We start from the raw sequence: 27,462 nt of genomic DNA, 5'->3' as shown, positions 1-27,462 counted from the left end.
CTGCTCATGGATGTGTATTTTAATAAAAATAATTCTGTCAAAATACAACAGGAGTTTTTTCATCTCTCAAGTACAATTTTAATAGGATATTTTGTGTTAGAATTCTCTCTAAACCCTCCCGCACCCACAAGTTTCATGCTAATGCCAATTAACAAACTTTCGAGGACAAAGGCAGAGCCAGTGTGCACAATGTGGAGGACGTCTGTTAGCTGTGGTTACTAATGGAGGGGAAACCCTATGCAAAGAGGTGGGTGCCTGAGGCAGCCAGAGGCCACAGTCTGGCCCCAGGTCTGGGTGCACCGAACTGGCAGTCAAGTAGGCACTGCTGCCTGGGTGCCACATGGTGTGCATACCTGAGTTGTGAGCAACCAAAGGAACCTGCAGTTCCAACAGTTCTCTGCCTCATCTTCTTTGTGCTTGCTTAAGGGGCAGGAAGGCGCTGGGTGGCCAGGCAGACCCATATTCTCTGTCTCTTGGTTTCCCTGTTCTGACAGCCTGCAGCCAGCCACAGACCCATGTGGGTGGAGATCAGGGGTTCTGGCTTTCTTTGAGTGAGCTACCAGTTTCCACTCTGGAAGAAGCGACCATTTGGAGTGGCAAAGGGGAAAAGTAAATAGAGAAGGCTCCTCCCCCAGGGCTAGATAGCCCCACAGAGCCAGGTCCAGCCCTTCACCAGGCTCCTCCCCCACTCAGCTCCTGGAAGCGGGTGGGTAGGACTGGTTGTGCATAGGGGCTCCTCTGGCTGGCAGGCAGGCCTGCACTATCAGCAAGACGGTGGGCTCAAGCAGCTTGTTTTTGGCCATCTCCACGGTTTGTGGGGCAAAGGCTTATGTCCCAAAGGTGAGCTGTCCAGCTGGGACAGAGAACCCCTCTGGAGAGGAACAGAGTAAACTTGGACTCAGCAGAAACAGTGAGATAAGGCACAGAAAATGGGGAGGCAGCCATGGGTACTGAGTGCGAGCCAGACGGACAGCAAACCCCATGCAGCACGCAGCTGTCCCAAGCCCTCCTGGGCCATTCTCAGCTACTCCACAAGCCAAGCCCAGGCACCCATCTCCACCCCTCACACAACCCTGCTCAGTCGCTGTTGGAGGCCACGTCAGCCTAACCCCTCACAGGGGGCTCATCCACTATTCAGCTTTTAGGACTCAACAGTGTTGCCCAACTGGCAGGGATGTGGCTAGTCCCAGCTCTGCCATTAATTTGCTGTGTGACTTTGGCCAAATCTATCTCCTGGGTCTGTTTCCTTATCTGTAAAAGAGAACTGGTGGAGAAGATGTTCTCTGAACTCCGTTCCCACGCAAAAGCCTTTGGTTTTGGTTCCCAATCCTGCTAGGTAGGCTATGATCATTTTAACGGCCTGATGTTTCTACCCTCTGGGTTTGGGAACTAGGCATTCCCAGCCTTGCAGAAGATGATTTTCCTTTACAGGTAGGATAACCTCTCCTACGTGGGCTGCCAGCTGGGGCCCTGGCAGGGATCAAGAAAAAGCAGCAGCCCATAAAGTCACTCCCAAGGCAAAACTGTGGGAGAGCACAGGGCCAGGCTTCTGCACATCTCCAGCAGTTGGTCCGACTCAATCATGTTTCTTTTCCAGATGCGGGCCTGCCGAGGCCTGGTGGGTGTTGAATATCTCAGGCCATACCAAGCATTCCTATGTCCACTAACAATGGAACAATAGTTTATACAGCCCAGGTCCAAGCAGGGCCTGCAAGTTCAACTTCTGGCCTTGCCATGGCTGACCCTCCCCTTTGCAGGAGGCTGCTTGTGCCCTCCCCAAGGCCTGTGAGGGAGGTAGGGAAGTCTCCCACTTCATGGTCCTCCTCTGGGTAGGTCTCCTCCCTCCCCTCTCCACAGATGGCCCATCAAGTTCTGGCAACCATCTAAGACCTTCCTCTCCCGATTCCTGATGGTAATGTCCCCCCAGCTGTGAGGATCCATCTGGAAACATCTAGTGGGACATTTGTAAAGCCCATGGGGTGCCTTTCGTTGGCCAGCAAATACTCATGACACTTTGCTGAACAGTGGCTGGGGCCAAGCTGCAGGGAGCTGCCTGGCAAAACTGGAGTAAGGGCTGGCCTAGGGGTCAAGCACTCTGCTGCTCCAGGAATCAGCCAACCCAAGAATCTGCCTCCACAAGGTACTGACTGGCTCTTGACAGAAAGCATCCATTCCAACAGAACTCTGCAGAGATGGAGAAGATGCTCGAGGGCCTCCGTCCTGGGAATGGAGATTTCCTCCCCGCAGCCTGACACAGCAGCTCTCAGGTCGAAGGCAGGTAGTTTCCAGGCAATCAATTTAGAGTAAATGAATTATTTGGCCACCTTAATAAGGGAAAGCAGGGCATAAAAAAGGGAATAGAGAAAAGGAGTTGAGGCAGGCAGTGAGATGCAGGGTAGGATGGTAGACAGCGTGCTGGCCAAGGACCCTCTACTCCCTTGCTTTGCTGTGTGGCCCTGGGCCAACTTGTCATCTCTGGACCTTAAGCCTTGCAGTTGCCTACTCAGTCCAGCTCTTAGGTGCCTGGGACCCCACACTTTTGGGGATACAGCAAACCAGCTTAGGTCCCCTCTCACTAGGTCCCCCTCCCAAAGTCCTATTCGGCTTCCCTAGGCTCAGCTGGACCTGTGCCTCAATGAAGGGGGAGCCTAAAAGAAACAAACCACTTGGTTGAGGTGACAGAGATGATTCTTTTTTAATGAGTGGGACTCGAATAAAAACATATGGTGTCTGGACAGCCTCACCCAAGAGGTGCAGGATCACTAACACTATGATAAATACTGTTTTGTTTTATATATATATATATATAATCTCATTTTTTAATTATGAAAATAATAAGCTATCACCAACTTGGATAGGCTTCATCACTAAATTAGCAGAAACCAGCTCAGCACAAACTCTCCAGAGATAAATACTGGTGGCTCAGTCAGGAGGGAAAAAAAGATTAAAAAACCCAGCCTCCCTTCAAAACAACCCCCCTTTCAAAGTAGAAGGCGCTACATGAGAGTAACCAGCCAATACTGTGTTATAGGCCGCTGCACGTGAACGGGGGAGAGACAGACTGAAGGAGCAGGAAAAGGAGGAAGGCAGGAAGGAAAAGGAAGGAAGGCAGGAAGGAAAAGGAGAGGAGGGGAAGGCCAGGCAGGTGTCGGCAGGAGTGGACTCTGCCCATGGCTTCCAGGTCCCTGTGCTAGGTGCCTATGGAGGGCAGGGCTGTTCCAGCCTGGGGGTCGCAGGAGGCCAGGTGGGGCCAGCCAACGTGGTCAGCTAGTGCAAGTAGTCGTCAACTCTGGCAAAGGAGCAAGATCCCAGGCCCGCTCGGGCCATGAGCCGCAGACATTCAGAGGCCTGGCCCAGGGCGAGCATCAGAGGGGGCTGCTTTGGCAGATTTTGAGATTCTGTGGAGGAGAGACAAAGCCTGTCATTGCCCTGCTCAGGGCTTGGGCCGAGGTCAAAGTTCCCCTGGGGGTGGGAGGTAGGGAAACTGAGTGCTCATGTGCCCCTCTGTCCCAGCGACCAGGTCATGGCCCTATAGCCATGCCAGGAACCTGAGGGCCCTGGACTTCCTTAGAGCAGTGGGCTGGCCTGGACCCATGATAATGATCTAAGGCCCATCATGATCCATCCAGCCAACTCAGTTAGGCAGAGGGAGGTCAGAGCTTGGGTTCAGCCATGGGAGTCCAGGAGTCCTGTGGTCCACCAGGAAGGGTCTGAGCAGTACTTGATGCCCCGATTTGGCAAACATCAGCTCTTCCTGGGGCGGGGGGGTGGGGAGTGACTGCCCCAGGCACTCATGGGCCAGCTTCTGTTTTCTTAGATCCACTTACCTAAAATGGCGCTGTTGAGGGCAGCACAGACTGGCTCCCTCTGGATGGGATCGAGCTGCTGGCCAACAGGGCAGCTCCAGGGGTCCGAATAGGCCAGCAGGCTGAAGGCATCCTAAGGGACAGGGCATTCTGGAGAGGACTGTGGCACACAGACGACACATGCCCCCATGGCTCCAAGGAGGCCCAGGGCCCTGCATGGTGCCCAGTAAGGGCACAACACATCTGGACTGAAGGGTCCAGGCAGGACTGTGCCCTCCCCAAAGCCTGAAGACGGTTGTGGGTATATCCTAGATACCCTACTTCCTATTACAGGCCTAACTAGGGCCCACTCTATCCCACTGTCACTGCCCCCTGAGTCCTCTAGAGCACCCTGTCCCCACCCCCAAATGGAGGCCTGCTCTATGTGAGGGCCTGGCTTGTTCTGTACCTGCAGCATCTCTGTGTGGGCCAAATTCTTGCCATACTCCCGGCCCAACTGCTCGCTCAGTGCCTGCAACTCACGGCCAAACAAGATAATCCTTTCTGTGGCAGCCTGGTTCCCTCCACAGAGCTGCCTCCGGGGATGACCATCATCTGTGCCCAGAGCCCAGCAGAGAACACATCAGGAGGGGTGAGGAGAGAAGGGAAAGAATGGGGAAGGGGGCCCAAAGAGAACATTGGCAGGAAGGGCCCTGAGTGGGCTGGAGCTTCTGCCAGAAACAGGTGAGGGCTGGGAGGTGCAGGTGGACTATCTGTAGCTGAGCACATAGTCTAGGAGTCAAAATGGATTTGGGTGCTTTCCCTCTTCCCACCCTGCACAGACAAACTCACACACCCACTCCAGCTTCAAATGCAGGAGGCCTGGCCTTGTCAAAAGGCCTGGGCCATTCTATACCATTGGAGCCACCTCAAGGACCCAGCCATGATTGGCTAAGGAGGCAGTGGACCAAGTCTGGCTAGAGCTTGTTAAGCCGCCAAAGCCTGCTCAACCCAGCCCCCTCCTGGGGGAAGAGGTCACCCAAACTGAGCATTGCCCTCTCATGGAACACCACACTTGGGCATGGCTCTTACCCATGCTGGACTCATCTGTCTGCAGGTCCTCATGCTTATAGGCACCATTGACGATGCGTGTGGACATGCTGTCCAGCACACCATTGGGGTAATGCTCTGCCTCCATCTCCATCTCACTGTCACTGTGGAGAAGGGTTGAGACAGGAGTTGGCCAAAGGGGTGTGGCTGGAGCAGCCTGGCTAGGCCTCCATTCAGGCTTTAGCCACAGGTTGCTGTAGGTAGACTGAGGGTCCCCGGGAGCACGAAAGGACAGCCCAGGCTTCCCAGGTTCCAACACTTGGCAAATATTTCCTGAGCCTCTACTGTGACACCCACAGACCTGTCACCTGATTCCCACTCTTGTCCCACTGCTGCCTGTGACCATTCCTTCCCTGGCTTTCCTCTGAGTTGGCACACTCCTTCCACACACAGTGCTCACCCACTCCTCCCAACAATTGGGTTGTTTAGGGGAAGCCAAACCCAGGTCAGCACTAAGGCATACCTGGGGGCTACTGAAAGCCACCTGGTGCTACAGTCTGCAGCCTGGACCCCTGCTTGCCCAACCTGGCTGTGCATAGCCAGGCCCAATGAAAGCTCCTTCCGAGTAGACCCTGGGGTTCAGACAGGCCCAGCCTTCTTGGAGGAGACCACATTCTCAGCATGGCAATGTCAGCACCTCTCGGAAAGCCAGGGCTGAGGAAAGCGACAGCCAAATCAAGGGTAGGGATGGAAGCTGGAGCCAATGCCCAGCCTGGCAGGTCAACAGCGAGTGCTCAAGCACAGGTCTGGGATGGAGGTGGGGGGTGAAGGGCAAGGGGTGGCACTCAAAGACAGACTGCATTGGGCCAGGCTGGCCCAGAGGAGGAGGCAGGGAGAAGGAATTAGAGCAAGATAGGCACCTGGTCTCCTGGTTACTGGTGCTGCTGTGGGGCTGGGACTTGGTGGAGTCTGTTGAGTTGGATTCAGAGTAATTGATGGAGGACGGGGAGGAGGAAGACGAGGAGGACGAGGAGGAGGAGGAGGAGCTGGGTGCGGGGTATTTACTGTGGTTCTGTTTGCTCTTGGTAGATGCGACGCCATTGCTGCAGCTGGGACTGTCTGCTCCTGGAAGCCAGGGAATAGTCAGAAGAGGAGGGGCAGCTTGCCATCAAGTGGGGCCCCAGCAATGACCAGTAGCCCCATCTCCCTTCCCCAAAGCCAGCAGCAAGCCCTGAGCTCAGCTGAGGGAAAGGCATGTATAGTAGCCTTTCTTCTCCGTACCAGTTCTTCCCAGAGCCCTCTGGAGAGTGGCTGACCTGTGTTGTGCACGTGGGAACTACTGGGGCCGTGGCGGGGGCTGAAGCTGGGGGAGTCAGGGTAGCTGTCCTGGGACTTGGGGCTTCGGGAGCTCAAGCTGCGGACCTCACTGTCGGTCCCATTCACCATCTCCACAAACTGTCGGCACCTGCAGAGGGAGCAGAGCAGCAATGCTCTGGGTTTGGCCCAGGCTGTATGTTCTCACCACCAGCAAGAAGGGCTGGGCTATGGGGGAGCTGCTGGTGCTCAAGACTTACTTGAGCATGAAGAGCAGATTGGGGTTATGCTCCAGCAGCCCTGGGTAGAAGCGTTGTGTGGTCTCAATAGCCTCACCCACGCGGCCCTCTAGCACCAGCTTCTGGATTTCTGTAGAGAACAAGAACATGGCAGTAAGCGAGGGGCTGCAAACCTCCTCAGAGGCAACGCCTGGCACACCACCAACTTGGAGCATGGATTAACCAGATGGGCTAGCTCAGAGTAACCGACCAGGCTGAGGTGCCCATAGAAGAGGCTGAAGGAAGAAATTGGCTGCCCAAGCACACAATAGTCTGGTTTCTGCCAAGTTTCAGGAAGCCCTCAAGAGGAGAGAAAAATAGATGGGGCAATCTCAGCCCTGAAGCAGGAAGTCAAGTCTGGAAGCCAGCTCCTGTGGGGTGCAGGTTGCAGGAGCCTGAGGGGAAGAACCCTGGCCCTGGGAGAGTGAGCTGGGGATGGTCACTCAGGCAACCTGGTAGCCCTAGGGGCTCCTCTTCAGGCCAACTTCTCTCTTGCCTGGCCTCACAGGTGAGTGGCAACGGGAGCACAGCAGCTTCTGCTCAGGGCCCATGTCTGAGGCGGTCTTTGGGGGCTCAGCGTGCTCCCTGTTAGGAGAGGAGGTCATCCTCCTCATGCCAACACTTCTGATGCTGGCACCTCTCCAGCCATCAGCATCTTGCTGTTGCCTTCTTACTCTTGCCCTGGAGCCTGGTGCATCTTGCTGGGAGCGACTTCTGGGTCTGAGGCTCTCTCATTCGTAGATCCCAAGTCTGGGATCCCTTTCCATCTGTCTGGCTGAGTGTAGCTTCTCTGGGAGACACAGACACATGCACATACACAGAGACAACAGGCTCAGAGAGACGCAGCAGGCACACGCAGACACGCATCCACACACACACCCACTTGCCCTCACTCCTCTCCTCCTCCTACCTCCTTTCCAGGCTCTTTTTTCCTCTTTCCCAACACTCCCCCTTCCATGAAAGAGCTCCCACACACAGTACGAACAACAGGAAAGCTCCCTTTGGCCAAGGTGTCGAGGAAGGACTCTAGGTCATCTGCAAAGGGCAGGACCAGAGGTGGGTGCAGCCACAGAGCACTGGCCTCTGCCCTCTGCCCATATCAGTCCTCTCTCTGGCCAGTAGCAGGCAGAACTACTAAGGTTGAGTGAATAATGGGAGAGGCAGGGCGTTGGTCTGACAAGACGCAAACACAGTCTTTCCAGAAGACCATGAACAGGTGGCTGCGTGGAATTCAGTTCAAGGGGAAGGACACAGCGTGAAGGAGTGGAATCCAGCCACCCTGAGGCCCAGCCTGTGCCCAGTCATCAGAGTGTGCGTGAGAGAGCCTGTGTTGAGATGTCTCCACGCTGCTAGACTGTCCATCTGGGCAGTGTTGCTCTGGACAAGGGATGGGAGCAGGGCTGGGGACAGGGCTAGGGCTGACTAGCTAGGGTGGTGAGGACCAGAACTCTAAACAGACTCCTGACAGGTTAACTAGGGCCAGCATGAGCCAGAGAGCAGAGTTAGGGACAGATGTGAGAGGCAAATGGGAAAGGAGACTCAATCTTACTTTGTCTGTTCTTTATGGAGGCCTGTTCTTCCTGAATCGAGGTTTCAGTCATTCGGGCAAAAGCTGTGGCCGTGGCACAATACCCATGATGCACCAGGTAAGATGAGACCATGCTAGAAGAAAGGAAGAGCTCAAGGTGACACTTAAGAACAGCATTTTTCACTGATCACCTGATGGGACAGATTATGTCCATGTTACATCTGTGATATCTCGCCTAAACACATCCACTGAATGAGAACAAAGGAGGTGAAACATCATGACAGCTCTCCCCAGTGTTGCTCACTCAGGCCGGGAGAGGCTGGTCACCACATCTGTGTTCCCAGCCTAGAGGAATGGCTGCAGTTTCTGAGCTATGCTGCCCACACGTGCGCCAGTCTGATCAACAAAAAAGTACACATGCAGGCACATCATCTCCTCACAGATGCAGCTGCCTTGCTGTGGACTGCAGCTATCCCAGAGAAGGCCAGTGGTGTCACTGACGGCTTCCTGAAACAGCGGCTTGGCAGCTGCACAGACAGAGTGATACATGCCACACATGGACTTTCTTCAGACACAGATGCCCCTCGGCAGGCTGCCCCGGGTACCTGGCAGAAGTATTTCAGCTCACCAGACAAACCTGCCCCTCAGAAGTGCTGGCTCTGGACAGTGATTGGGAGCTACCCATGACCTAAGTTCCTTCATCATATGCCACAAAGTAGGGGCCCAAGAACTCAGACTATCAGGCTGATTTTGCCAGGAAGGGATACGCACAGGAGCACAATTTTTAGGCAATGGCTGGGAGAAGCCCCACACCCAGCATCCACTTAACCCCAGCCAAAGTGGACTGAGCAGGGACAGATGTATGTACATGTGTGCACACATGTAGAACAGAGGGATGCACCCTCACACCTGATATGTTTAGGAATGAATGCTTTAGAATGTATGTGTGTCTTATGTCATTATAATTGTCAATTATGCATTATTTGTGTATATATATTAAGTGCCTGGGACAAAGTAAGAAGTAATAAATATGACTTCTTATTATGACATCACATATTAGATAATATTATATTCTGAATAATTATTATAGCATTATTGTTGAAATAATAATATAACAAATTATGGATAACACTGCAAAGAATGGGAATTCCTGAGCATTTAATTGTGCTCATGCAGAACCTGCACGTAGACCAAGAGGTAGTTATTCAAACAGATCAGGGGATACTGCGAGGTTTAAAAATCAGGAAGGGTTTATGTCAGCGTTGTATCCTTTCACCACAGTTAGACAATCTATATGCTGATCAAATAATTCGAGAAGTTGGACTATATGAAGAAGAATGCAGCATCAGGAATGGAGGAAGACTAATTAACAACCTATGATGACAATGTGCAAATGACACAACCTTAATGCTGAAAGTGAAGAGGATTTACTGATGAAGATCAAAGACTACAGCCTTCAGTATAGATTATACCTCAACACAAAGAAAACAAAAAAACCTCACAACTCGACCAATAAGCAACATCATGATAAACGGAGAAGATATTGAAGTTGTCGAGAATTTCATTTTACTTGGATTCACAATCAACGCCTACGGAAGCAGCAGTCAAGAAACCAAGGACACACTGCATTGGGCAAATCTGCTGCAAAAGACCTCTTTAAAGTGTCAAAAAGCAAAGCTGTCACTTGAAGGACTAAGGTGTACCTGACCCAAGCCATGGCATTTTCAATCACCTCATATGCATGTGAAAGCTGGGCAATGAGTAAAGAAAGACCAAGGAATTGATGCCTTTGAATTATGATGTTGATGAAGAATACAGAATATACCATGGACTGCTAGAAGAACGAACAAATCTGTTTTGGAAGAAGTACAGCTAGAATGCTCCTTAGAAGGGAGGGTGATGAGACCTCATCTCACGTACTTCAGACGTGTTATCAGGAGGGACCAATCCCTGGAGAAGGACATTGTGCTTGGTAAAGTAGAGGGTCAGCGAAAAAGAGGAAGACCCTCAGCGAGACAGACTGACACAATGGCTGCCAACAATGGGCTCAAACATATCAACAATTGGGCAGTTGTTTCATTCTGTTGTATGTAGGGTCGCTATGAGTCAGAACCGAGTCAGTGGCACCTAAAAATGACAGCATATTATTATTATAAACACGGGTCAAACGTTTTTGACAAAATATGGTTCAGCTGAGTCCTTATCAATATCAAACACCACTAAAATGTACAGTCTCTCTGACTCAATAATCCCACTTCTGGGAAGTACACCAAGAAAATAACCTGAAATATGAATCTCATTATGTACAAAAGGGTTATCTGCACAAACTTAAAAGTGGAAATAAATTGAACTTTCCACAAAAGGAAGCTGGCCGAGGGGGTTGTGGCAAATCTAATATGTACACATGTACGTACAGAGACATGGACAAACACATCATGTGCTAAGCCCCAGGCTCTGTAGGCCAAGTGTGTAAGTCTCTCCCCTGTGCAGCCTGGGCAGCTCCACCTCTCCTCTTGCCTGTCTCAGCAAGCCCATTGACACTGTCCTGGCTCTTCAAGAAGGAGCTTCTCATGAGCTCTGGGAACAAGAGGCAGCTGTGCTGCCCTTCCTGCAAAGGGTCTGGCTGCCTAGCCCCTGCCTCAGCCCTTCTCTAAGGCCAGCCTTAATCACACCCTTCAAGAAAGGAAGGCTGCACAAGGGACCCAGTGTGCACCCCAACCCCACCCCAAGGGATCTGGCACCTTTGCAGGGCAATGTCCAGGGATAGCTGAAGCCCAGCCCTTTCCCTGTATCCATCTACCCACCCTTGGGAGCCAAGCTTCCACCTACCTCCTGGCAGAGTGGGTACTGGTTACTGCCTCACTCAGACCTGCAGTCAGCAAGTGGAAGAGAAACCCAAACTTGGCCTCCTAGGGAGTCTCAGCAACACTGGGTTCCAGAACAGTCTGGGAATTAATCAGCTAAGGACCAGTGAGGCTGGACCTAGGGAGGATTCTCCTTGCCACCACTGCCATGCATACCTGGGACTTTGCTGGATGCTGACCCCTGAGAGGAGACCCCAGGCCAGTGTCATGGCATGATGGATCCCCCTACTGTGGGAAAAAAGTCCACAGAGAAAGTGACCGCAGAGCATCTACTATTATGGGTTGAGCTGTTTTCCTCAAAAAGATACGTTGAAGTCCTAACCACTGGTACCTGTGAATGTGACCTTGTTTGGAAATAGGGTCTTTGCAGATGTAGTTAGTTATCATGAGGTCATACTGGAATAGGGTCAGCCCTAATCCAATATGACTGGTATCCTTCTAAGAAGAGAAGAAACACAGAGCCATACAGACACACAGGGAGAATGTGACAAGAGAGGCAGAGGCTGGAGTTCTGCTGCCATAAGCCAAAGAATGCCAAAGATTGCTGGCCACCACCAGAAGCTAGGAGAGAGGCACAGAACAGATTGTCCCTCAGAGCCCTCACAACGAATGAGCACTGCCAACACCCTGATTTCAGACACCCAGCCTCTAGAACTGTGAGATAATATATTTATGTTGTTTTATGCCACCAAGTTTGCAGTACTTGTTACAGCAGCCCTAGGAAACTAATACAGCATCCTAGTACATTCTCTGCAAAATGACCTGGAGCCTTATGATCTGGTTGAGGGCAAAGGTTTTACGAGCAGCTCTGGAGAACTGAGCAGGACCTGTCCAGAGGGGAGCTGGAGAGGAGCAGGCTATGTTGCCCTGGGAGTGCTTCTTGGCAGAAATGCTGCCACTGGAGTGCTTAGGAGCAGCCTGCAGCATGGCATGGGCCTACAGGAGAGGGAGCCTCCTGGACAAGCTGGAGAGTAAGGGTGGGAGCAAGGCACTCACTTCTGCAACACTGCCTGCCACTCGCCAAGCTGGGCACTGATGGGGAAGCAGTGGACAGTGCCCTGGACCTTGGCACGCCACTCCCGCATGTAGTCCTCAATGTCAAACAGGAAGGGCTGCTGCCCAAAGTTGGCGTCCACAATCTCCCCTGGCGTCTGCAGGCCTACGGTGGGGTACAGGTTGGCCTGAGGAGGAGAATGAAATGTCAGTCAGGCCCCAAGGGCAAGCGGGTGGCAGGACCTCACCTCATGTCCAGGACTGAAGAGGGAAGGAGCTGGCTCCTTAGGCCCAGCCTCAGGCTCAATGAGGTACCGCTAAAGGCTGGAGGAGGCAGGGCAGGCCATACTCTGTCCCCCTCCCCCCAACCAGAGACACCACACCCCTAAACTTGAGAGGAGAAAGCAACAGAAAAGCAAGCAAGCCTCAACATGGGGAGTTCCCTGTCCCATACCAGAGGCTACCGTGTTCCCAAGGCCTGAGGCCCTCCTCCAGAACCCAGCCGGGGCACACAGAGCCTGGCCAGGCTCCACGACCCTGCAGGTGTGCCCATGAAGATCTGCTGTGAGCGTGGGTTGGGGTTCCTCTTAGAAACAGGCAGTAGTAAAGATCCCGTTGCCTCAGAAAAGGGTCATGTGAAGGGGCAGGAAGGGAAGGGATATGACAGGGAAGGCAGGGAGGAGGAGAGCATGGCAAGCAAGGGTAGGAGATTTGGACCCCCTGATGCTGTCCTGCCTGTCAGAGGCTCACTGAGAGAAGATCTTATGGCCAGTGAGGTGAGTGGCATGCCCCTCTGTGGGTGTGGGGCCCTCTGCTCACCATCTCCCCCCCGCCATGATCAACTATTATAAAGCCAGCTTTTGCCACATCACTTCCATACTCAATGCCTCTGTGACTCCTGTGCCTCACTAATCTCCTCCCCATTGTCACTCCGTATCGTCCTCCCAGGGCTCCCACCCTGTCTCATCCGTAAGTACTCATGTGCCTTTCCTGCATACTGGCTTCAGCCTACCAACTCTGACCCCACAAGACTTCTCCCTTCCTTTCCCTCCCATCCCCTAATTTACCTCCACTCTCTGGCAAAGTCCACCTCCTCCAGCCACCTTCCCTGTCACTGCCTACGGTGACATTCCCTACCTAGGGCATCTACAGAACCAGGGCATCCACATGCTTCCTAGCACATGGCTATATACTGCCCACATCCACATCTGGCTGTTTCATGCCTCATCTCTATAACTGGGTATCTATTCTCTTGCCTAGGACCACAGCCCCTCTGTGGGGATGGTCTCCGGGTAGGTTGGTGAATCTGACCCACAGACCAGAGGGTTTAACAGAACCTTGGGTGCTGTAGTCTGGGCTTCAGAAGGCCCCTCAGGTCACAAGGGCATTTCATGGGGGTACTAAGGATCCCAAAGCAGCCCCCAGAGGCAGCTAACCTTCCCTCCTTTCAGAACCCAGCCAGGGTACACAGAGCCAGGCCAGGCTCCGAGGATTCTGGGTAGGGACCCTACATGTGATGAGGCCTGCGATGACTCATAACAAAGAAGGACTGGGGTGCAGGTGGCAGGGGTTGGCTGGTGATAGAGATGAACTCTGAACTGGGTCAGGAGCAAACACCCTTTTCCGAGAAAAGCCCACAAAGCTCACCTCTCTGCCTCAGGGGTACCCTGAGTGGGGACAGGCTGCATCCCCCGGGACACTGGCTCTTCTCAGGGATCTCTGATGGGTATTCTCCACACTGTGTACCCCAGTCCACTGGCTGTAAGCCACATGGAGCTGGCTCAGACCGCTGAGCCAGGGACCTACCCAACCCACACAGCCACACGCCAGCCCCCAGCTGCTTTTGGAAACACCACAAATTCCTATCACCTGCTAAGAGTCGTGGAGGAAGACCAGGCCTTGCTGCTGGGAAGAAAGGGCCAGTAGGTAGCCCTACACCCTCAAGCTGACAGCACAGTGCACACTCCCCGTTGGGAAAAGGGCCAGACTCCACACCCTGTAGTTGCAGGCACACATACCCCATCCCAATAGTCCCCAACAGCCAAAACAGGGAGAGCCACTAGCAGTACTTACCGGGAGGTCTGTGAAGGCTATACCTGTGGAGGGAAAGGAACAGTCATCAGGACAAGAGGCAGGGCAGCCACCTGGGCTCCTATCTCTGTGGCCCATGGTGGAGGCAGTGGCCAAGCCTGTCCCAGGGCCTGGCAGCTTTAGATGCTGGCCTTCCCTTTGCCGGGTGGCCCAGCTGGGAAGTGAAGTCAGGTGTTTGGGTCTTGCCACAGCTCTTCCACCTGCTCTGGGAAACCCTGCTAAACAGACTAAACCCAAATGATGTAGCCCTGAGGCCCCTTCAGGCCTGATCCTTCTATTGATCCAGCATGTATTTATGGAGACCTACCATGTGTACCAGGCCCTTTTCTATCCTTTATCTTATCTGATTCTCACACCAACTCTGGAGAACAGGCTTTTTTTATCCTCATTTTATTGATGAGGAAAGGAAGCCTCAGAGGTTAAATGATTTGTAGTCATAAACTAGCCAAAGTGGTGGGGCTGGACTCACTCCTGAAGTGATGCTCCTCCATCATCTCTAAGCTGACAGAGAAGTGGAGACAGGGAGTGTGGCAGCTGCCCGTCTCCAGCGCACTACCATTCGGGGGGCCTCAGAGGCTCCAAGATGACAAAGTCGAGTTAGCACTGGCTTGTGTTACCCTCAGATCCCTCCTGCCAAGAGAAGGGGCTGCATTTCCAGGGATCTCAGGTCTCAATTAAAGGTGAGGGTAGAGGGGAGGGAGACCCCAAATATATGGGCAGGCCAGGACAGAAGAGAAGCCTCAGAAAATACCTACCAGAACACCTATATTCTGCAATTGAGAAAGACCTCAGGGCCAAAACAGACTCTCCCAAGGACTCAGGGACCCCCACTCTTTAGAGAAAATCTTCAATATTCTAGAAGCTCCTGAGCTTTGGGCCTGAGAGTTTTTCAAACTGCTGACTTCTTGGAGGTCCCAGTCTGCTCTCCCAACCCCCACCCAGAAAAGAAACTGAAACCTAGCAAGACAGATTAATAGGGGAGGGTCTGAAAGTAGGTCTCTGTGGTGCGATGGATCACTTTTGTGTGGCCTTTCTCACCATGGTCTTGTAACTCCCACCCAAGTGATTGGGTGGGACTATGCAAATAAGATAATTGTGGCCCACCAATGGGATTGGTCAGTTTTGCCATTCTGCTAGACTTAAAAGAGAGCCAATTCCAGAGTAAAGAGAAGATCCCACCACCACCAAGAAAGAAGAGCCATAGAGAGACCGTCAGGGGAGATGGCAGGAGGCCGTGTAGTGGGCTTCCCGGCCCATGGAGTGAGAAAGCTGAGTGCCTTTGGGCAGGAGGCTTGCTGGTGGAGTAAGGTGCCTCTGGGCACTTATCAGCTGAGCTAAAAGAGCTTTGTAACACTTGCCCCAGCAGGGCTGAGAACAGGCTATCCTGATGAAAGAGCTGTATCCTGAGTATTTCTGAGCCTGAACTGTAACCTCTTGCTTCCCTAATAAGCCCCATAATCATGAGTTTTGTCTGAGTTCTGTGTGGCCACTGCAATGAATTATCCAACCCAGCACAGAAGTAGAGTGCTGTGGGACGGACAACTGGTGTCAGAATTGGTAAAGATGGTGGAGAGAGGAGGCATATCTAACCCTCGCCTCACAGGAGCCTTGGGCTGTTGATCTCCCTTTTCCCCCTTGTGAAGTTAGAGAAGGTCAGACACTGCCACCATGCCATTTTTACAGTTTCCCAGTAAATGTGGGAGCTAGGGAGCAGCTCAGGGCTCAGGGTGACTAATGTCGAGGCCCCTTCATGATCACACATCGAGCCAAGAGACTGGAGCCAGAATCATGCCAGCCAATGCGGACCATGTGCTTCCTCTGACCTGGGCGCTGGGCTCAGTGTTTTACAAGAAATCATTTCATCCTCAGAGCAATGTTGGAAGGGAGGTACTATCTCCAACCCAAGTTTATAGATGAAAAAATCAAGGCACAAAGAGATTGTTTACATTCTTTTGTGGGCTGCTTTGTTTCTCAGTGAGGGAAGATCAGAAACCCCATAGCCTGCCTGCCTGAGGCTACTTCTGAGCCCCATATGCAGAGTCAGTAGTCACTGAGCTGACAGGACCGCACCCATAGAAGACTCAATGTCCTCCCTCCAGTTCTGCATGGGAGCTGTCCTCGTGAGTTTTGGCGTAGCCAGGATGCTGCTGTGCTCCCAGGCTCAGGGAGGGGGCCCAAAGAACCCTGGAAGGTAGAGAGTCCAGGCTCCATCAGTTATCTGCATTTGACCTTCAGCAAGTTACCCAATCTCTCTGAGCCTCAGAGTTCTCATCTAAAAAAAGGGGTAACATTAATTCCTACACCTCAAAGAAGAAAGGAAAACATGAGATTCTCTGTGAACACTGCTTCATAAGCCATGAAGTCCAGGTCCAAGTTGGCAGCGGTTGTACCACAGGCTGAGGCAACTGGCAAACTTCTGGGCAGGGGATGACCTACCTGAACTTGCCCAGCTGTCTCACCACGGCACCTAGGAAGGACAAGGCCTTGAGGTGCTTCCAGGAGGATAAGGAAAGAGGCTACTCCATCCCCTGTTGCTCTGAACAAGGGCACACTGCTTCCCAAGCCCTGCAGGTCTCCGTGAGCCTCCTCAAGGCCATTGTGATTGCAGGATTTGGGTTGGCCCACAGGAGGAAGGTCCAGGCAAAGAGCCAGGATGCAAACAGGACACCCAAACTTGTTGATAAGAAGTGCTGCGGGCTAGACACACAGGTCAAGGGTCACTGAGGCTGACATGACAGTATAAAGAGCCTGTGAGGGAGCACAGATCTTCGTGACAAGAGAGCACAGAGCTGTAACTGCACGGGCACTGTGGAGAAGACGTCAGCCTCCCGTCTTCATTCACTCATCCTTCCATCAAGGAGCTGCTGAGGGCTCAAACAAGCCAGATCCTGTGGCAGGCACTAGAGAAACAGCTGGAGCCTGGCCCTCAAAGTACTTCTGACTCCAGCAAGAGAGATGGCATCCAATTAATAATTACACAGACAACTGACCGATGGGTGAGTGCTATGACAGAGGAATGATGGAGGAAAGGAAGGGGCAGTGGGACCATTGGCAGAGAACGTCCTTCTGCTTCTCTAAAGGGACTCCTTGATCCCAGGTGAAGAGGAAACAAGGTCATTAGAAGATTCACCAAGTTGTCTGTTACTCTAGCTTCATTGCCTTTTTTACAGAACCATTAAATTTCATAATCTAGAAAATACAGGGGAATAGGCCATATTCATTTTTCAGTTAAGGTCTCAATAATATCCTTGTGGAAAAAAAAAATGGAAAAACATGATTTCGAAGCTAATATAACTGGTAATTCTTAAATGGCTGGTGTCTATCTGCAGGCTGAAAAGCTCGAATGTCAGCCCTGTCCTCTTCCAATATTTTTATCAATGTGTTGATGAAAACACACACATACAGCATGTCAATCAAATTTTACATTATTAAAATGCTGAAAAGGATATCAAATATTTTAGATATAACAAGCAAGACCACAGAAAGTCTTGACTGGTTGGCAAAATAGGCAATATACTACTAAGTGAAGTTTAACTACAAGATGTGTGGGGTCTTATGTGGGGTCTAAAAAGGAGGGAACTGGAGAGGTAAGTTTTTTGTTTTTTTTTTTTAAGGCCTAAGGATTGTGGCTGACCTCAAGGTGGCCAGGAGCTCTCTGTGGGACCTGGAGACCTGACTAACAGCTGATGGTCCTTTGGTGGTCCTAGTGGACATCAGGGCCCAGAGGAGGGAGCTGCAAGTGCAGAGGCGCCAGGAGGGTATGCCCCAAACCCTGTGTCCCATGGCAAGTCCGATGCTCTGAGCAAGACGTAGACAAAGTGGAGGGACATAAGGATAGCGGGTATCCAGGGAAGACGGGCAGGTAAAGCAGTAAAGGGTGGGAGCCCACAATGGTGGCCCCTGGGTTTCCGACAGCAGAGGAACCAAGAGCCGGCAAAAAAGCTAAACTCATAGAACAGATGGGGAGTAGTAGCCACCTTGAGACCTCAGCCCTACCCTTCAGCTAGCTGCTAGCTCCTCAGCAACTGAATGCCAACAACTGCGGCTAGAAGGCCATCCATTTCAGAAGAAGAATTCTCAGGATGTGCACCTGGATGGCTAAGCTTGCAGGTCTGTGCTATGCTCTCAGCTGCCCAGCTCTCCAGGCTTACCTGCCCACTCTGGGCTGAGATATCCAACTACCCTGTTGAGGGCTGCCGGCTCCTGGTCACTCAGCCTTGAGGCCCTGGTGGCCCCAGCCACCAGCAAACCTGATACCCATTAAGGTCCCCTGATGCTGCCTGGGCTCAGCTCCTAGAAAAGCCAGAGAGGGACTGTGGGGGATGGTATCCACCTTTTGACAGCCCCTCGAGCCAGGGGAAGGAGGCCTCCAAGAAGCTGGGTTCCAGGTAAAATGTCCAGCTCCCCTTCCTGACCAGGCCTGTGGCCAGCCTGGCTGGTCAAGGTCTGCTAGTCCTCTTCTCACTACACCATTCTGGAAGAACCAGGGTGTAGCCAAATTGAGGCTTAACAATCTCTACAAGCCCAGGAAGGCTGACAGACCCAGCAGTCAGGCCCTACCTTGCGGCCAGTTTAGCCAAGGGCCCTTTCTCACCCAAGAGGTCAAAAACCAGTCATCACCTAGTGGGACAAAGCATCAGAATAGCCAATCCCTCTCTTTCTTAAACTCTAATCCTCAATTTCCACGTGTGGACAGGATTGCTCCTCCAAGGACCTCTACAGACCCCTCAACATTCTCCACTGAACTCTCGGGTTCCTTATTTTGGTTAACAGCACTGCTAACCCAGCTGCTCTCCCCTTGCTCCTTTTTTTTTTTTTTTAAATAATATTTTATTGTGCTTTCAGTCAGAGTTTACACAGCAAATTAGATTCTCATTTAACAATTTCTATACAAATTACTCAGTGACATTGGTTACATTTTTCACAATGTGAAATATTCTCATTCATTCCGTTTTCATTGTTCCATTTCCAGTAATCTGGTTTCCCTGCCCCTTTTCCATCTCATCTTTGCTTTAGGGTAACTGTTGACAATTTGGTCTCATATGTTTTTAGCAAAGTACTCACGGGTTATATTCTTTACTTTATGAGCCAATCTGTTATTTCACTAACAGGTGACCTCAGGGGATTGTTTCAGTTCAAGGTTTAAAGAGTATCTCAGGGCATTAGTCTTGGGGACTATCATTTCTTCTTGCTAGTGTCACTAAGCCCTGGTGGGTCACTCCTGGGTCTACGTCAGGCCTGTCTCCTGATTCCTGCAACCATCACCACTGCCCTACCTCAGGCCACGTTCCTCTTCTCTGGGCCCTTGCCTAGTTTCACCAAGGAGACTTTTTACAATAACCTGTCTGCATCACAGCTCACTGATCACGGACAGACCAGAGGAGACCTGGCCCCATCTGTCTATTTCTCTCTTGTACTACTGCAGCCCTCACTAGTGTTCCATAGCAACCAGCATCCTGTCAGAAGGGCTGGCCAACATCTGGGCAACAGGCATGCAAACCACCGCATTCTCAAATATGAACCCGGGCCCCTTAAACTTCTCATCCGACCCCAAACCCTACTCCAACAAGTACCACAAAGGCCAGGATCATGACCAGGACACTGCTGCACTCAGCACCAACCCTGGGCTCCATAAATGGTGCTGAACAGATGGATTAAAAAAGGGCATGTCCCTGCTACCCTCTCCTCAAAGAGTCTGGAAATGGCTGGAGTCTCCCAGGGCTCAGTGAGGTCCTGTGGTACTTCTTTGACCTCAAGACCTGCCCATGGGCCTCTCACCAACCAAAGAGACTCCACAGAGTAGACCTCCAAGGTCCCCCTATACACCCACCAAGGCTGTGGCCATTCTTGGTGTAGAAGCAGGTGCTGTTGATGAGATTGACGCAGCAGCCGATCACATCTCCTGTGGTGAATGTGGGACCATAGGGCTGGCCAGTCCCTGACGAGCAGAAGGAATGCCCATCGTCGCCATGGTAACCATAGGAATGTTTGTCCCAACCTGTTGGGAGAGAGCACAGGGACTAGAGAGAGGAGCAGGGCAGTCACACCTTCTGCCCACCAGGTCTCAACCCTTCTACTTAGCCTCAGTACAGGGCTGCCTGCAACCACCTCGGCCAGCACTCTTGGCCTCCTATACGGCCAGGCGTGGACAGGATCTCACTGTGCCTGAGGATCAGCGAGTCCCCTGGGAAGCTGAGGAATGATTCCAAGCAACTGTTAATGGGAACCAAAACCATCAGTAACCTGGAAGGGAAAGGGGATCACCAGATGGTAGGGTGACAAGTAGGTGGTCAGCGAAAGCCTCATGAAGGAGATGGGGCTTGAACTGACCTCTGAAACGTACCGTAAAAAACCAAAAACCAAACCCAGTGCCGTCGAGTCGATTCCAACTCATAGCGACCCTATAGGACAGAGTAGAACTGCCCCACAGAGCTTGCACGGAGCACCTGGCAGATTCGAACTGCCGACCCTTTGGTTAGCAGCCGTAGCACTTGACCACTACGCCACCAGGGTTTCCAAAGTGTACCATGGTGGAGTTAAAAAAAATTTTTTTTGAGATTTATATTTATATTTTTATATACCAAAAAATTTTCCCTTTTTAAATGTTTATACAGTTCAGCCAGTTCTGACAAATGTTACCACCACCACAATATGTAGAACATTTGCATACAGGTCTCGCGGACATGTTTGTACTTCTCTTGGATAAATACCTAAAAGCAGTACAGCTGGCTCATATGATTAACTATGTGTTTAACTTGATAAGAAACTGCCAAACTGTTTTCCAAAGTGGCTGTACTATTTTGCACTTCCACCAGCATAAAAGAGTTCAGTTGTCCACATTCTCACCAGCACTTGGTATTGTATGTGTGGTGTGTCTGTGTGTGTGTGTGTTTTGCGCGCCCACGTGCATTTAATTGTAGCCATTTTAGTAGGTGTGTATGGTTTTAATATCATCGAGGTTTTAATTTGCATATTCCCAATGACCAAAGATGCTTTTCATGTCAATGTGCTTGTTTGCCACCTGTTTATTTTCATTTTTTTTAATATTTTATTAAATTTTAGGCAAAAGTTTACACAGCAAATTAGGTTCCCATTTAACAATTTTTATACAAATTGTCCCCTGACATTGGTTACAAATTTTTATTATTTCCATTCTTTTTGTTCTGTTTCCATTGATCCAGCTTCCCTGACCCTCCTTGCTTTCTCATCTTTGCTTTTGGGTAAATGTTGATTGTTTGGGCTCAGACAGTTGATTGTTTAAGGGAGCACATTAGTCACGGGTGATATTGTTTATCTTATAAGCTAATATATTATTTGGCTGAAAGGTGGCTTCTGGGAGTGGCTTCAGTTCCAAGTTCAAAGGGTATCTTAGGGCAATAGTTTCAGGGGTTTCTCTAGTCTCTATCAGTCCAGTAAGTCTGGCCTTTTCAGGAATCTGAATTTTGTTCTACGTTTTTCTCCCATTCTATCCAGGACCTTCTATTGTGTCTTTGGTCAGAAGAGTTGGTAGAGTGGTAGCCAGGCACCATCTAGTTCTTCTGGTCTCAGGCTACAAGAAGCCATGGTTCACATGGGCTATTAGTCCTGTGGACTCGTTTCTACTCTGAGTCTTTGGTTTCCTTCATTCTCTTTTGCTCCAGATTAGTAGAGACCAATAGTTTTATCTTCAATGTCTGCTTGCAAGCTTTTAAGACCCCAGACACTACTCATCAAACTAGGATGTAAAACATTATCTTTAGGAACTATGTTATGACAATTGACTGAGTTGTCCCATAAGACTATGATCTTAAGCCTTTTAACTCAATAAACCAATCCTGCAAGGTATTTGGATATGTCTAAGAAGTCTCTGCAACTGTGCCCCATATGTGCTTTATTATATAAAATCAAACCAAACCAAACCCATTGCCATCGAGTCAATTCCTACTCATAGTGATTATTTTCTTTGTCAAACTGATCTTTAACCCATTTTAAATTGGGTTGTTTATCTTATTATTGATCTCTAAAAATTCTTTACATATTTTGGGTACAAGTCCTTTGCAGGTATGTGTTTTGCAAATATTTTCTCCCAGTCTGTGGTTTTTTCTTTCATTTTCTTAACAGTGTCTTTCAGAGGTTTGCTGGGAGTTTGACTGGGATTGTGTTGAATCTATAGATCAATTTGGAAATAACAGGTAGGTTAACCATACTGATTACTCCAATCCATAAATGTAGCGTATCTCTCCATTTGGTTTTTTCAAAAATTTCTCTCAGCAAATCTCAGAAGTAAATTTATCCATAAGTATTTTATTTTTGATGCTATTATAAAGTGACATTTTAAAATTTAAATTTGTAATTGCTTCTTGCTATTATGGAAACCCTGGTAGCATAGTGGTTAAGAGCTACGGCTGCTAACCAAAAGGTCAGTGGTTCGAATCTAGCAGGTGCTCCTTGGAAACCATATGGGGCAGTTCTACTCTGTCCTATAGGGTCGCTATGAGTCAGAATCGACTCGATGGCAATGGGTTGGGTTTCTTGCTATTATATTAAAATATAAATGATTTTGGGGATGAGGGAGTGGGGACAAGGTTTATTTTGGGGGTGATGAAAATGTTTTAAAATTAGATTATGGTAATAGTTGCACAATTCCATAAACATACTAAAAACCACTGAACTGTACACCTTAAATGGGTAAATTATATCTAATTAAAGCTGTTAAAATATGTATAATTGATTTTTATATATTGACCTCGCATCCTGCAACCTTGCTAAACTCACCAATTAGTTCTGGTAGCTTTTTTAAAGATTCTTTGAAAATATCTAATATAGATGATCATGTTGTCTGAGAATAGACAGCTTCATTTCTTCCTTTCCAAACTGTCTGCCTCTTATTGCCTTCACCCACCTCACTACACTGAAGAGGGCCTCCACTATCACACTGAACAGAATGGGGAGAGCAGAAGGGAGCCCTTTGATGTGTACCAAGGTTTTGACAGAGGGAAAGAGTGAAGAAGGTCATTCTAGGAGGGGGAAGTACAAGTGAAGGCACAAAGGTGGGATGGGAGAGTGCAGGCTACAGAGGGGCCCTCCTGCCTGGATGGAGCAGAAATGGAGCCCATGGGGCCAGAGCGGGCCCAGGATCGGCCCAGGGCTGGCACACCGATGGGCTGGCAGGCAGGGTCCACCCCCGAGGTAGCTCCTCCAAGAATGGCAACAGAAGCTGGCACAGCTTCCCGGCTCTTGCCTGCCTCCTTAGGGTCTGCGCAGCATGCCCACGTGAATATGCATCAACACATTCCTCCCTTGCATGGGGCACGAGTGGGAGAAAAGCTCTCCTCTGGGAAGAAAGGGCAGTGGGGCAGGGTATGGAGAATCTAGAGTACTCAGAAAGGAGGGCGGGACTCAAACACCCATAGTGTATACGTGTGTCTGGGGGAGGGGGAAGTAGGCTGTAAGCAAAGAGGTGGGGGTGAAAATGGAAGGGAGACAGGGCCAGGAAGTTGGCAAGGAAGAGAGAAGGCATGACTGGAGAAGGAGGTGGAGCAGACCAGACCTTAAAGCCTGAGCTGCCCTGTGTTAGGACCACCCAAGTCTTGCGCACCCTGAACTTTCATGCCTTTTCAGCCAGGAGTCCTCTGGCTAAACAAGGATCTCCCAGAGCTCACATGGCCAACAGGCTGAAGCAGAATGACTCTCATTGACAGGTGAGACTCAGAGCCCTGCTGCTCCCCACCCCCACCCCCACCGCCCATCTCAGGCGTACTCAGAGCTGGCTTTGGAAGGGTCAAGGCCTATACCAGAGCCAGGCTCTGCTCTCACCTCCCCAATTCCCCAGAAACAACAGGACTGTCCAACCCAGAGGGACAGGGTGCTGCTCTGGGCATTAACCCAACCTCCAAGCTCACTAGGCCCAGGAACGGGAGAGGCCTTTGTACTGCGGGTGGGTACACAAGCATGTGGCCTTAGGGAAATGGCGCTCCTGGGGCATAGCAATATCCATTCCCCCATCAAGAGCCAGGCAGAGGAGGCTGTAGTATACAAGGCTTCCCCCAGGCAGCACCTCGGCTGAGCTGGGCAATGAAGCCCTGGGGCTCCTTCCTGACAGCAGTGGCTACAGCAACTGCTGCTTCTCTAGTATGTGGAAGCCAGAAATGAAGGGCGGCCAGCTGGACAGGAGTGAGGAGCAAAGTGACCATCACCCCTCCAGGTCTGTGTTCAGTGGCCCCAGGCATACCCACTAGCATCTCCTGATTCAGGATCCACAGCCACAGCAGTCTTTCCCCAATGCCCCAGATGGAGCACAGGGACTTCTCATACACATGGTGCAGCAGTTCACCAGGAAGCGACAGCATGTTATGAGACCACCACAATAACCCTGTGTTTGGTACAACAGGTATTGCCACCACCTCTGTTTCACCAAGAAGACTAGGGGACTTGCTCACCACACAGTTGAGAAGTACCTAAGCTGAGATTTGAAACCAAATCTTTAGATACCAAAACCCCCGTCCTTTCTCACTATTCCTATCTCAATTACAGTGGTAACCATGCTGGCAGAGAAGCCAGCGCCAAACCGCTCCCCTGGCACCAGAAAGAAGTGGTCAGATGGACTGTCTGTAGGGAGCTGTAGACCCAAGATCTGTGTCTTGCAGTGAGTTTTTTTTGGGGGGGTGGGGTGCAGGCCAACACCACTGGAAGGCCCAGCCCCCAGCCCTAGAGGAAGTCACAGGCACTGCTGCCTCCTGTCTGAAGGCTGCAGCTGCCAGTCCCTGCTCTGTAGGGCACACCTGTCCTCCTGTCTCACCAGGCAGCCACTGCCACCAGCAGACCAGAACAAATACCTCCACCCAGTGCCACTGGGAAAAACTTCCAAGCATGCAGTCCCACTTCCTGCATACAAAGGCAGGAACACTGATTTTCGGCCACAGTTCTCTGCACGGAATCCCCCAAGATGGGGTGTACTGCTGTAGCGCCTTGTCAGGCACCCATGCTTCTGTGCCAGGGGATCGGGTGGGGCTCTCCTCAATGTTGCCTGACTAGCACAGTCTTCCCTAAAGCCAAGCCCACTGCTCACCACCTCCTTAGGCCATATATGGCCATGGGGGAACACTGTCCAGCAAAGGCACTGCCCACTCCAGGCCTCCCAAAGACTCCTTCCTGAGCGCTGCTCTTTGTTCCTCTGGGCCCTCTCAGAGCTTTTGTTGAAGCTGTGTCCACAGCTGGCGATGCCACTGGGTTCCCCTTCTGCCAGCACATTCCAATTGGAACTGGTCCAATTCCAATGCTTGTCCTTTGCAGTGTTCTGTAACATTCTTTGGTCTCCTCCTGGCATACTGTCCATACCCCTGGGCCACTGCCTGCCTCCTGCTGAGCCTCTCCATGACCCCAACACTATTCACTATTCCTAGGATTGTTCCTACCCTCCCCCCAAGATCGAGTCCTTGGGGTAGGGGCTACATCATGTCATCGCCAGTTCCCCCTGCGGCCCGTACAGCAGGAGTCTGAGAGGTGGTATAGGCATGTGCACATGCATGTACACATGTTCCTGTGCAGGAGCCCACCCAGTGACCAGCCCTAGCTGCCAGCCCACCTCTTTCTCGTAAAAGGATGATCCTGTGTGACAGATCTGTTATGCAGATTTCACTGTTCAGAAGGTACAGGACCAGTACTTGGGAGGTTTTCTTTTTTTGTTTTCGCAGATCCAAGCGGTACATACTCCAGAAAACCTAATATTAATTTGGCCGTTTGATTTATCAAAGCTGGTAAAATCACCTGGAAAAACCATTTTCTACTCAGTGAGTAACTCAAGGATATTTGGGAGATATTTTTGTCTCTGTGTCTGAGAACTCAATAACCATTACCAAAACAACAGGTGTTTAAATTTTCAATGACTTAAAGTAAACATGTAGCCATTTTGAATACTTTTCTTCAAAATTGAACTACATAATTATTTTGACAAAATTAACATTTTTAACTTTAGCTATAAATATGGATTTTAAAATTAAAAATGAAGAGCTCAATAAAAGGACATAAAACATTTATCTGGAGTGAATTCAGGCTTCACCATCACCTCAATTTGGCAGGAAAAAAGACAAGCTGTCCTGTTTTTTCAATTCCCAAATGATTTTTCAATTTGTATAGATTTGCCAAAAAGAAGACACCTGTGGTAGGCTGAATAGTGGTCCCCCAAAGATGTCCACATCCTAATCCCCAGAACCTGTGAATATGCTACCTTACACGGTAAAACACTTCACAGGTATGATTAAATTAAGGATCTTGAGGTGGAGACTTTATTCTGGATGATCTGAGTGGGCCCAATACAATCATGAGAGAAGCACGATAGTCAGAGTTAGAAAAGGTGATGTAATGATGGAAAGAGAGAGAGAGAGAGATTGGAAGATGCTGCACTGCTGGTTTTGAAGATGGAAGAAGGGGCCACAAGCCACAGAATGCAGACAGTTTCTAGAAGGTAGAAAAGACAAAGAAACAGATTCTCCTCTACAGCCTCCAGAAGGAACACAATCCTGCTGACACCTTGATTTTAGGATTCTTATCTCCAGAACTGTATAATATATTTGTGTTGTTTTAAGCCACTAAGTTTGTGGCAATTTGTTATAGGTGCAAGTGGAAACTAACACAATACCCTATAGCTGTGCAACACCACCTAAGCATCCCAATGCCAGCTCCCTGTCTTCTGCTCCTCAAAGTGCTATGAAGTTAAAAGTTTTTCCAAGAAAATTACAGAGCTGTAATGGTAGTGCATCTTCAACTGACGCCACCACTGTATGGCCAATATTTTTTCCAAACAAAATTAAGAGCCCGTGTGTGTGTTTAAGGTGTGTACATATCTGTGCAAAACGCATCATGGGGTCACAGAATGTGACACACTTCATTTGGCTACAGCAGCTGTGCAGCAGCTTGGTTTATGGCCACAATGCCACCTTTCCAATCGCTAGGAAAGACAAGCATCATCTGCTCGCCACCAAACAGTCAACAAAGGCCTACTGCGTGGAGTTTACATAGTGGGGTGGGGAGGGTGAAAGGAATAGGGAAGACATGCAAACTATAGACAAGTAAATAAACAACAAGAAAACACCTGGTAGTTAAAAAGTGCTCTGAAGGACAAGTGGCCATCTAATATGCATCAATTGGCCTCAACCCACATGGAGCAAAAGAGAATGAAGAACACCAAAGACAAGGTAATTATGAGCCCGAGAAACAGAAAGGGCCACATAAACCAGAGACTACAGCAGCCTGAGACCAGAAGAAGTAGATGGTGCCCGGCTACAATCGATGACTGCCCTGACAGGGAATACAACAGGAAACCCCTGAGGGAGCAGGAGAGCAGTGGGATGCAGACCCCAAATTCTCATAAAAAGACCAGACTTAATGGTCTGACTGAGACTAGAAGGACCCCAGTGATCATGGTCCCCAGACCTGTTAGCCCAAGACAGGAACCATTCCCAAAGCCAACTCTTCAGACAGGATTGGACTGGACAATGGGATAGGAAATGATGCTGGTGAAGAATGAGCTTCTTGTATCAAGTAGACACATGAGACTATGTTGGCATCTCCTATCTGGAGGG

At 50.3% G+C, this 27,462-nt stretch overlaps 1 protein-coding gene across 4 annotated transcripts in view; it reads right to left on the bottom strand.

Moving 5' to 3' along the window:
- Positions 1–54: 54 nt before the first annotated feature.
- Positions 55–27,462, bottom strand: part of RANBP10 (RAN binding protein 10) — a 73,529-nt gene continuing 46,121 nt past the window's right edge. For 2 of the 4 annotated variants that reach the window (XM_003417024.4, XM_023556570.2), the window contains 11 exons: positions 19,734–19,901; positions 13,886–13,908; positions 11,816–12,000; positions 7,977–8,089; positions 6,410–6,518; positions 6,152–6,300; positions 5,756–5,960; positions 4,878–4,999; positions 4,255–4,400; positions 3,828–3,939; positions 55–3,398 (listed from right to left, as the gene is read on the bottom strand). In XM_003417024.4, the coding sequence (XP_003417072.1) occupies positions 3,268–3,398; positions 3,828–3,939; positions 4,255–4,400; positions 4,878–4,999; positions 5,756–5,960; positions 6,152–6,300; positions 6,410–6,518; positions 7,977–8,089; positions 11,816–12,000; positions 13,886–13,908; positions 19,734–19,901 (1,463 nt within the window). In that variant the 3' untranslated portion in view covers positions 55–3,267. The remainder of the gene's footprint in view (positions 3,399–3,827; positions 3,940–4,254; positions 4,401–4,877; positions 5,000–5,755; positions 5,961–6,151; positions 6,301–6,409; positions 6,519–7,976; positions 8,090–11,815; positions 12,001–13,885; positions 13,909–19,733; positions 19,902–27,462) is intronic. The other 2 variants (XM_010596740.3, XM_010596741.3) reach the window with 2 other exon arrangements.

The sequence above is a fragment of the Loxodonta africana genome, chromosome 21 (genome assembly GCF_030014295.1).
Source record: "Loxodonta africana isolate mLoxAfr1 chromosome 21, mLoxAfr1.hap2, whole genome shotgun sequence".
NCBI classification, from domain to species: domain Eukaryota; kingdom Metazoa; phylum Chordata; class Mammalia; order Proboscidea; family Elephantidae; genus Loxodonta; species Loxodonta africana.
The sequence above is the reverse complement of the archived record's forward strand: the minus strand, read 5'-3'. Positions and strand labels throughout refer to the sequence as shown.